Below are 11321 nucleotides of genomic sequence, written 5' to 3'. Positions count from 1 at the left end.
TCTTCCACAGGGCGTAGGGGCGGTCCTGGTGGGGAGGGACGGGGGACAGGAGTTTCCGGGGGAGCAGGCAAGGCTGACGTCCTTACACAGGGTTGCCCTGCCCCTCGCACTGCAGGCGCAGCTTCTCGCCCTCCCGGGGGTACTGGGGGTTTGGCTCGATCTTGGCTGTCGGCTTATCTGGAAACAGAGGAGAGAAATGGGGATGAATCTCAGGCCTGGGTAGGCTCAGCATCACCCCCTGCCCTCTGTCAGCCACACGCACCCCTCCACTGCCAGACCCATTCCCCCACCAGAGTTCCTGCCCTTCCCTGTTGCCCCACATGCCCCTCAGCCCCCAAGCACCCCCATAAATCAGCTACCTGCCCCCCCACATCTGCAGCTTGCACCCCCTGCCCCCGCTGGTATACAGCAGGGACCTCCCTCCCATCACCATGCACACATGTTGTGTCCCAGCCTGCATGACATAGCTGCCCCCTCCTGCCCTGCCATGCCATACCCCTGTCCCCCACACCCACAGCCGCAGCATGATGACAGCCTTCCTCTGCCTGCACCTGCACCTGCACCTGCACAGTGTCACAGGGACACCACCCCCCCCAGTCCTAGCAGGCCCCTGCCAGCCTTTGCAGTGTGCACTGTAGGTGTGTGCATGAGGGAGTGCACTGCAGCACACTGCACTCATATTGGGCAGGTGGCTTGTTGCGGGGGGGGTGTACTAGGTAGCCTCGGGTGGGCAGGCTGGTTTGGGGGTGCAGGGAATCCAGGACAGTGCATGCTTGCATGCACACATCAGGGAAGCTGCTAGCCCCAGGTTGTATGTGTACTTTGCTTGGGTGGGGGTGGCAGGGGTGGGGGTGTCTGCTTGAAGCCCTTTCAGTCCCCTCCACTACCTGAGCCCAGCACGGCCCTGGCTGTATCTCAGGCCACCCCCCGCACGTACAGTAGACCTGGAGTTTCTGGGTGACGGATCTCTCCGTGTTCTGCAGGGACTCGTGATCCACCGTGCAGGTCACCTCCATGTCGTTGTCCTCCTTGGTGACGTGGAACTCCACGCGGCTGGTCACTGTGAATGTCTTCCCGTTGGAGTCCTCCATCACATCAGTGCCCTCGTCTGGGGGAGGAGAGGCTGTGGTTAGCTCCTGTATCCCCGCAGGCAGGGCTGGGACGCTGTGAAGGTACAGCCTGCCCCAGCTGTGTCCTGTTCCCTGCAGTGGGCTCTGTGCATAGGGCTCATTCAGGTCACAGGTGCTGGGATCCTGTGCCAGCTCCCTGCTCACTCCTTCCTTCCCTCACTCACAGCCTGGGCTGCCTGTGCCCACCTTGCAGAGATCATGCTGCAGCTCTATGCCCTGCCAGTCTCCCCAGGGCTCGGGTGGCACCTCCCTGCTCTGCCCTCCCCTGAGCCCTGCCGTGCTGCTGGCCATGCTGTCTTGGCTGTCAAGTTGCAGGCTCTGTCCTAGGGAAGCATCTTCCCTATGGTGACACTCACCAGGAGCTGCCAGTGAGGATCCCGGAGGCTCTGGTTGCAGTGCAGAGCACAAGTCAGGCCAGGGAGGGAAGCCAGGGTCTCCCCCAGCATGGCTGGTCCCTGTGCTCTCCCCAGGCAAGACATGGTGCTCTGCACCTTGCAAACTGGGGCCAGCACCTACCCTTCAGGTCCTTGATCCCCTTCTTCCATCGGAGCTTGGCCGCTGGCTTGCTGCCCGAGGACCTGCACGTCAACCGTGCCATCTCCTCCTCCCGGATGGGCATCTCGTAGCCGGAGATCTGGGGCTTCTGGGGGATTCCTAGCAGGAAGAGCATGACAGACTGAGCAGCCTCATCCGTCTGCCAGCGAGACAGGGATGGATGCTGAGACACAGGCACGAGGCACCGGTCTGTGCAGGGACACGGACCCAGCAGGGTGGACGTGAAAAGACCAAGGTGCCCAGTGGGGCAGGGATGTGCACAGCCTGGCTGAAGGGCTCTGCCCAGTGACATGGACTCCCAGCATGGCACAGGCTGGGAGAGGCAGGCCCTGCTCCAGCTGGGCTGGGAGGAAGGTGGGGAGCCCTGGGCCAGCTGCCAAGCTCCCAGCTTTCCTGTGTAACAGTGTGCACCCCTTCACTCCCATGGCAGAGTCCATGCTGACCCAAGGCACTGGAAGGCTGTGCTGGGGCAGCGTGTGATGCTGCTGGGCTGTGGTCATGCTAGGGCAGCAGCGCCAGCTCACCCAGCACGGTGACAAGGGCCTTGGCAGTCCGCACAGGCATGGTGAAGATGGAGCAGGTGTACTCGCCCTCGTCGGACAGCACCACGTTGCTGATGCTGATGGTCAGCTCGTTGGGTGTGGACCGCTCGAGCTGGATCCGGTTGTCCCGCAGGGCTGTGGGAGAGAGCCAGGGACCAGTGAGAGCAGCTGATGGGGGTGGGAGGGAACATGAGGGTGCGGGAGCCCTGGGTCCCACCCAACCAGCAGCAATACTCCCCACTCTTTGGCTCTACTCCCTCAACCTCCCCCTTTCCAGCACTGCCCTCCACCCCATCCTCCAGGACTTGCTCCCTACTGGGGTACCAGTCCTGCACCCTCAGCCTGTTCCCTGCCCCGCATCTGTGCCCTCTCCCTGTGTGCCATTCCCCTGCCCCACACTCTTGAGCTTGCTCCCTCAGCACCCCCTACCCCACCCCCCAAGCCTTCTCCCAAGGGGATTGCAGCTGGAGCCCCAGAGCTGGTACCTCGCTTCTCCCCGAAGTAGAGGGTCTGCTGGGCAGGGTTGGACCACTGCAGTGAGGAGTCATCCGGGTCCTCCACCAGGCACTTGAGCATCACGGTGCCGCCTGCCACCACCGTCTCGTCTGACGTCGTGGGCTGGCTCTCTGCCACACAGAGGGGTGGGGGGGGGTCAGCACAGGTGGCCTCACCTGCTCCACAGCCCTCCAACCCACTGGCAGCCCCACACCTCCTTCTTGCCAGCCCCGCTCCACCACTTCCCCAGCCCCTGGCACTCCAGCACTCCCAGCCCTGCCCTGCCCAGGCCCACATGGGGCTGAAGGCAGAGGCAGGAAGCATGTCCGTATGATCCGCAATGCAGCAGGGCCTTGGGAAGTGCACTCCAACAGCCACATCTCCCCACGGTCATAGCCCTGAGTTCCTATCTACCTCTGCCCACTCGCCAGCCAAGGGCTGGCCCACATCCCCACCCAGTGCAGAGCCCCTCGCTGGCTGCAGGCAGGCCTGCTCCCACCCGTTGCACAAAGAGTCCATTCTGCCCAGCCTGTGTCGCTCCCACCCGCTTGCAGCCAACGGGCTGGAATGTGCCCTGGTGGGAATGTGCCCCTCGGCCACGGCATGCACCATGCACCATCAGCACTGGCAGGCTCGTAGCATGGGACAGGCCAGCACAGCCAGGGCACCCTGCATGGAGGAGAGCAAGGCTGGGCTGGCCGGGAAGCTCAGCATGGTCGACATCCTCCACTGGGAAGAGACTGCACCCAAACCCTGCAGCAAGGAGTCCAGCAGCTACAGGTGCTGCATGGGGGCAGGTTTCCCTTACCTCGCCCAGAGTGGCACATATGAGTGGCACATGTGTAAAGGCATGGGTGCATCTGTGTGTGCAACTGTGCACATTTGCACACATACAAGGCCACGTGTCTGTATTAGTCCCACTGGATGCAGGCCACAGGTGTGCATACAGGCAGGGTGGTGGGCATGTGTGTGGGCAGCATGTGTGCCTAGGAGGGGCAGCATATCAGGCTCTGGGTCAGAACCACACCTAGATAACAGGCCAGAGCTGCCCGCTGCTGCCCTGTTGCACCCCACAGACTCAGGGAGGCATGGGTAGTGCTGATTTGGCAGAGATGCAGGCCCTGGGGAGCAGCCAGGCCTAGGTGCTGTCATAGTTGAGTCTCCCAACCTCCCGGCCACGTGGCCACAGCTGCCATTCACACAGCCCCGGGGGCAGCAAACACCACGAGCACTTGCAGTGCTGGTGATTTGCTGGCCCCTGCCAAGTGCCACCTCCCATGCCCTGCAACCTGCCCTGCCCGCCTTGGCCAGCAGAAGCCAGAGAGGGCACCCACAGCTCTGCAGTGCCGCTCCCCTCTCCCTGCCCTGGGGCACATGATGGGGAGCCTGAGCGAGTCCCCTTCCCCAAAACAAGGCAGGCTGCAGCCCGTGAGATGGCTCATGGCCAGCCCAGGCCTGTGGATGTGACCCAAGGGAGCCCATTTTCCTGGCCTGGGAACAGGTATTGCCCCCAGCCTGGTGGTGCTCAGGACAACCTCTGGAAGAGCAGCGGGAGGGGCCAGGGCCTGAGCCCAAGCATGAAGGCCAGGTGGAGGGGAGCTTGTGCCCACCACCTAGTCTCAGAGGGGCTGAGACAGGCTGGATCTGCTGCACACTGGCTGGGTCCAACTCCCAAGGCGGGCAGGTGAGTGAGGCCCTAAGGACAGGGCAGTGCCAGAGGACAGGATGGGGTAGGGATCCTTCAGGTTTGGCCACAGGACACGGGAACATGGTGCTCCCTCCTTACCAGTGCTGCTCCCTCCTACATGGGCTTGAGGGGTCTGGGGAGGGGCCAGGCAGCACAACAGCACCGGGTAGCCAGGGTGGCAGCCCCAGCCCCAGTAGAGCCCCGAGCCCCTCCATGGGGATGTCACTTTGCACAGTCCCCACTGCATCCCAAGCCCTCCCTCCAAGCCTCAGTGCCACGGCCACGGTCAGCCTCACCCCCAGCTGCTGCCTGTGCCTCCCGCTGACCGCAGCTGCTGACAGTCTCCCACTGCCACCACCCTCACACACCACTACCATGGCCACAGCCGGTGTCACTCACACAGCCTCTTCTGCTGCCACAGCTGCCACTCCCATGGCACGTCACTCCCCCAGTCACAGCCACCCCTGCTCAAGGGCCACTGCCCACACCCCGAAACCCATAGCAGCCACAGCCATGTCTCCTGCCATGGTCACAGCTGTGGGCAGCTTCACCCCTGAGGCAGCTGCCTCTGCCAGGGCTCACCAGCCCCATCGCCATGGCCAGCCAGCCTCACACACACCACCACAGCCACGGCTCTCCGGGGAGGTGATGGGGGACCATGTATGTGGTCTCTGGGGGAGGATGGTCTGGCTGAGGCAGTGTGAGGGAGGGGTGGTGTGGGGCAAAGCACAGCAGGGGCAGTGCCACCATGCAGCCCCAGGGTCCACTGCCCCCAGCACACAGCAGGATCTGGGCACAGTGCAGGGGCTCAGGGCTGTGTCTGTAGTGAAGGCCCATCACCGCCCGGAGCAGGGAGCAGCAGAGGCGGGGAAGGCAGAGCGGGGCAAAGCAGCCAGGTAGTCGCAGCCCCCAGCACTGCACCCCTTGGAGCCCACTACTGACCCCAACTCGCCCCAGCCCTTTGCCTTTTTTCCCCCAGCACCCGCCCCAGCCCTGCACCCCAAATGACCCATCAAGAGGCAAGAGCCAGGCACTGGGGAGTGAGGGACTGGTGGTGGAGGAAGGGCTTGGGCCGGGTCTCATCCAGCAGGCCAGGGCTAGGTTTGCCCCACGGCAGATTCTGTCATTAGTGCGTGGCATTGGGCAACTCCCCAGGTGGCTCCGCACCAGGGCTCCCATCAGTCTCCAGGATGGGGAAAGAAAGTCACCATAGCTTGCAGAGACTGCTGCCACATGCTGGACACCTGGAAATCAGCTCAAGGGTTTTGCTGGCTGTTGCACGCGGCTAGGAGGGAACTGCCCACCCCCCTCCCAGCTACATGCACCTGGGGATTTTTTTAAAGCCTTCCTCAGAAGCATTGGGTGTTGTCTGCAGCTGATGCTGGGGATGGGGACTGGGCTGTGCCAGGGCTCTTGCTGGGACTTAAACTTGGGGGTTCCCAGCTAGAGGGTCTTGCCCCTCTATTCAGGGTCAGGACCAATGCTGCATTTGGGGTCAAGAAGGAATTTTACCCCATGGTCAGACTGGTGCAGACTGTGGGGGTTTTTGCCTTCCTCTGTAGTGGACTTGTGGCCTCTACCTGATCCCTTGACTGTATACTAACAACATTTGATAAAAGCAGGACTTTGACTGCTGTGGTCCCCTGCTTTGCCTGTGGCAGGGTCAGGTGTGATGCCCGCTGTTGTGTCAGGATTGACTGTGTAGCTTTGCTAAGAGGTTGGACAATGGAGTTGTCTGGGCTAGTTTGGACAGGGCTGATCCTGCCTCAGGCAGGGGACTGAGCCCTGGAGCTCCCTTCCAGCCCCACTGCTCTGGGATCCTATGAAATTGGCCTGGTGCAAGCGAAGAGGTTTCTTGGGAAAGGCGCCTGGTCGTAACCCGCCCGCCACATAACATGCCTCACACACAAGGGGCAGAAAGTCCTCTTCACACTACACACACCCAGGTACACAATGTCCCTTGCACGCACTCCTACATACTCAGTGCACACACTCCAAACACCCCTTCCACCCCCCGGCGAAGAGCTCCTAGACAAACGTGTGATACACACATGCATACGAGTGCAAATGCACATGCCTGCCCAGCCTCCCCTGTATACAGGCTGCGTAGGGGCATGCAGCTGGCAGTACATGCCCACGGAAAGCATGTGACAGAACCCCCTCCCCCAAGCTGTGCTATGCCTGTGGGGGCTGCAGGGACTTGAGCTCAGCAGACAGCAGCTGCAGCGTCTGACCCACATGCTGTGGGGAGGGGATGGGAGGGAAAGGGGAAAGGCTCGAGCAGCTCCAAGCTAAGCCCCTGAGGCTGCACCTGCAGGTGGTTGGAGCAGGCACTGCTGGTGCTCGTATGGGGCAAATAGCCCACAGACAGGTGCAGCACGACCCCGGCTGGGATCTGCAGTGCTCTGAGCCAGCCCCAGCCCCTTTCTCACACTTGCTGCCAGGAAAGACCCTGGCCTCAGGTCCCCTCCTCACAGGCATCCATCTGGTCAGCTCCCTTAGCCAGTACGTTGCCCCCAAACAGTTTGACCAGGTGACCCCCTCAGGCCCGGACTGCAGCCCATCCCCTGCACTGCAACCAAAGGCTTGATTGCACCCGCCTCGCTTAGTCAGGACCCTTACACACTCCTGTGGTGGGGAAAGGGCAGCGGATGGCAGAGGAATGTCAGGTTGCAGCTCCCTGCACCAAGCAGCTGCTCCTGGAAAGCTGGGCAAGGCATTGAGGCCAGGGGAAGCCAGGGAAGGCCCAGCAGCAGGGCACGGTGCACCAGCTGCTCCTAATAGACCCCTACTCTCGTTGGACAAGCAGCCCCCACATATGGAGGTGGCAGAGCCAGGAGCTGCAAGCATCTTAGGGGCTTTGTTAGGAACGGACTGGGACATGGGGCAAGTGCAGTGTCAGCATCCAGCTTCCCCAGTGAGGGGGAGGGGAGCAGGGGCATGGTGTATTGCAGCAATGCCTGGGCATGGTGCCATGAACCCTACACTCCCACTGGGCTCGGTTGTGAAAGCTGCCCTGAGTAGCAGACCTTGCCCCGGGTGCCACGCACACCACTGAGCGCCAAAGGGAGTGGAGGGGCAGGCCTGGGCCAGCAGCCTCGGCATGGCAGGGGCCTGGGAGACCCGGGGATAGCGACCCGGGAGGCTGCACCCCAGGCAGACAGGGTGAAATCCCACTGTGGGAGGAGGGCATGGGCAGTCCTGCAGTCTCTGGACTGGGAAGGCCTCTGCTGCCGTCCTGGGCTCTGAGAGCTGCACGCATCCAGAGAGACTCGCTGAGGAGGAATGATTCCAAGAGCAGCATTGGATAATTAGTGCTAAATAATAATTAAGGATGCACATGCACATGCACACAGGAACATGTGTGAGGCACCTGCCTCTTCCCTGCCACAGCTAGAGCTAAAGTCCCAAGGGCCACCTGTACCAAGGCAGGAGCTTTGTGAATGCAATGGCTAGTCTCCAAGAATTGGCACTGAAGGGGTCTGAAGCGCACTCGCCAGCGTGTCTCCTGGATACTGCGTGCCTGTGCCTGTACCTGTGCACCCCCGTGTGCATGCCTGTCCCTTGTGTGTGCATGGGCATGTCTGCCTGAGCACTAGGGTGTGCTTCCATTTACACCGCTGAATGTGCACGTGTACAGGCATGTTCGCATGTTAACATGTGCAGATGTGTGCAGGTGCCACAAATTAGCCCAGCCCCTCTCCGAGTACCACTCTGATCCCTTTTCTCTGCCTGATCTGCTGCCCTGCCCAAGCTGCTGCTCTGCTTTCTGTTCCCTCCCTAAAGGCTGCCCATGCTCCCTGGGGCACCCGTACTGAAGGGTGCGGTTGGGCTCGTCTCCAAGGCTTGCTAGAGCAGCGGGAAGGCTCTTCTTTCTGCTGCCCTTCCCTGGCCCTGGGACACCTGACACAGGGGATGCAGTGGGTGATGGAGGAGCCTGGGCCAAGGCTACAGAGGGCAAGGCCATGGTGGGAGGCACGGCAGGGGCAGGCAGAGGGCTCTCTCCTCCCTTGGGATGCTCTCTGATGCCTATGTCATACCCTGGCTGCTCTGCATGAGGGACCCCGCTTCCCCCAGGCCCAGCCTTGCGCCTCTGTTGCCATGCCCAGGGACATCTTGGGATCCTGGCTGGGACTCAGGAAGAACAGCAGAGTGGCGAGTACAGGAGGCCAGTGCGGTTTCACCTAGAGCCCTGCCCTGGGCACGCGCTCTCCTGGGTCCTTCAGGCCCCTACTCCTGGGCCCCCTGCCCTGGCAGCCCTCACCTTTGGCCCTGGTGCTCTGCCCCAAGCCTTTGGGCTGCACACCAGGTTACCTCGCTTGCCCAGTCCCATCACTGGCAGGGACCAGGTCAGCAACACCTGCAGGGCAGGGACCTACTAGATGGACAGATGTCACTGCGTCCAGTGACAGCACTGGATCCCACTGGCCCCGGACACAACGCCCCTCTTCACAGACATGCTGCACACATCCAACCTGCATACAGCGCCAGACACAATATCCCTACATACAGCTGTGCCATACACAGCCTCCGCACAGTGCTGCAGCAGCGTCCTATACCCAGTCATGCTACACCCAGTAGCACCTTCTGTACCACAGCCCTGCGCTTGATGACCCAGTGCCCTGCACACAGCAGTGCTACCTCCAGAAAGCCCCTTGTACAGCTGGGCATCCTTTCCCTCGCAGCAACTGGCACAATGCAAGGCAGGTCTCTGCATGCTGCCCAGGCCTGTCTGTAAGGGCCACAGCACCAGTCCCTCCCACCCTGCACCCCCCACCGTCAGCCCTGAGCATGCAGAGAAGCCCGGGCAGCTTCCACCCATCCCGTCCTAGACCCAACAGTGGCCACCTCAGACGCCACGGCAGGAGGACAGGGGAAGCAGATGTGGAGTTGCCTGTCCTGGAGGGGCCTTGTCCCATCTTCTGGGAGTTCATGGCCAGCTTGAACCCAGATGCTGATGCTCACATCTTCCAGCACGTTTTAGCCTTTAATACCTTAGCTCAGGATAGTCTTCAGATGCAGACCAAGACCCAATCCTTTGGGGTCTTGTTGAGTCCTTGGTCTCAATGGCTTTCTGCAGAGACAGTTCATGGTCAGAGGGGACACTTATGGGAACTCTTCCTGTGTCCCTGGATGTTCCCGGATCCTGTACCGTGAGATGAGCAGGGCACAAGCTCCGGATCTACCATATCCGCGCCATCTGTCAGGCTGTGCAAAGCCTGCAGCCCCTGCCAGTGGTTACAGCCACTCAGCAGGCTTTCCACTACAAGGTTTGCTGCTGTAACACCCTGTTCTCATGCTTGTAACTCAGTTGGATTTTAATTGTTTGGGCTGAAATTTCACACCTGGGTACCTGCCTCCAGCTGAATTTTCTCCCTTTGTTTCTTCCTTTCTTTCCAATTTCAGCTCAAATAGCACTGTGGTTTCTTAGCGGGGGTTAGAGGAAAACACAACTGAGGAGCTCTGCCACAGGGGCTTGAAATTTGGCTCTGCCGTTGGGGATGTGCTGTCACCTCAGTGAAAATCTGCCTGTATCTGGCCCAATGATGAGCCTCCAGAAGACCTCTGCCACCTTGGCATTGGGCAGCTCTGCTTTAGGATAGCTCCACCTGTACTGAGCTTGCCCCCTCTCTGTCCAGCGACCGCGGGCTGTCTAGACAAGGCTGGGAATGACCCATACTGAGCTGGTTGCAGAGGGGAGCAGGGCTTCCCAGCAATCGCTTCTCCTGCCTCCTTGCAGCTGCCGTGGAGCCAGCTATTGGGGGTGGCAAGAAGCAGGACGAAGGTCTATAGCCACTAGATAACGCTCCACTCCAAAAAATGCACCCCAGGGTGAAGTGGGGGTGTCGCTCCCCTCAAGGGGCTGGTTCACATGGATGGTAACAGCCCATGTTGCTGCTGCCGGCTAGGCTCCCAGACCAAATGGAGTCTCAGGGTCCCAGTGCTGCCTACTGGGGATCAACGTGGCCCCTCTTGGTGGCATTGCCTCATTTCTCATTTGACATCCACGCTGCCAGATGGCCACGTGGGAATTTCTGCGCCAGGTCCAAGAGCTGTGGTGGAGTGAGAGCAGGTCTGTTAGGAAAGCGTCCAACCTCCAGCGGCGGGTGGAGAATGCACCAGACCCCTCAGGGGGTTGTTTCCATTGCTGCTGTGAACCGTCCTTGTCTAACACTTGCTGTTCAGTTCCTGCCTTATTTCTACCCTGAATCTGCCCAGCTTCTACTGGATCTTCACTTATTGGACCAAACAGCTCCTAGCATCACAGAGCAGTGGGGCTGGAAGGGACCTGCAGAGATCACATCTAGTCCAACCCCTGCCTGAGGCAGGACCAGCCCTGTCTGTACCATCCTAAACACATCCACTGTCTAGCTGCTTAATTCAACTACTGTCAACCCTAACACAACACAGGACATCACACCCGAATCTGTTATAGGTAAAGCAGGGGGACCACAGTAGCCAACGTCCTGCTGCTATGAAAGGTTGTTAATATAATCTGATCAAGTGATCCCAGGTAGAGGCCATGCCTCCCGCTACAGAGGAAGGCAACCCTCCCTCCCAGTCTAGTCCACACCTTCTGACCAGGGGGTAAAATACCTTCCTGAGCCCAAATCAGGTGTCGGTCTGACCCTGAGCACAGGACAAGACCCCCTAGCTGGAAGCTCTGGCTTGGGTCCCAGCAGGGGCATTGGCACAGCCCAATCACAACCCAGAGCCTTGGAAGCTCATCTATATCCTTTGTTCCTTGTTGCAGAGCAGGGTGTCAAATATACGGCCCACGGAGAGATGCCACCTGGCTCACAGGGCTCCTGGGGCTGGGAATTCAGGGGCAGGGGCAGACCTACCACCCAAATCCAGGGCACGGAGCCCCGTTAAAGATGTGCATTGGCAGTGACAGCTCCACTAAGCCCT

General features: G+C 60.5%; 1 protein-coding gene across 4 annotated transcripts in view; it reads right to left on the bottom strand.

Annotated features, from left to right (window-relative positions):
- The window catches only part of CADM3 (cell adhesion molecule 3), a 44759-nt gene that overhangs the window by 8105 nt on the left and 25333 nt on the right, over positions 1-11321 (bottom strand). For all 4 annotated transcript variants that reach the window (XM_006029574.3, XM_006029575.3, XM_025211142.1 and 1 more), the window contains exons 2-6: positions 2713-2853; positions 2210-2362; positions 1647-1784; positions 938-1108; positions 87-177 (exon numbers count right to left, since the gene is read on the bottom strand). In XM_006029574.3, coding sequence (XP_006029636.2) covers positions 87-177; positions 938-1108; positions 1647-1784; positions 2210-2362; positions 2713-2853 — 694 coding nt within the window. The remainder of the gene's footprint in view (positions 1-86; positions 178-937; positions 1109-1646; positions 1785-2209; positions 2363-2712; positions 2854-11321) is intronic.

Source organism: Alligator sinensis, unplaced genomic scaffold, assembly GCF_000455745.1.
Source record: "Alligator sinensis unplaced genomic scaffold, ASM45574v1 scaffold553_1, whole genome shotgun sequence".
NCBI lineage: Eukaryota > Metazoa > Chordata > Crocodylia > Alligatoridae > Alligator > Alligator sinensis.
This window is presented reverse-complemented; position numbering and strand designations above follow the sequence as displayed.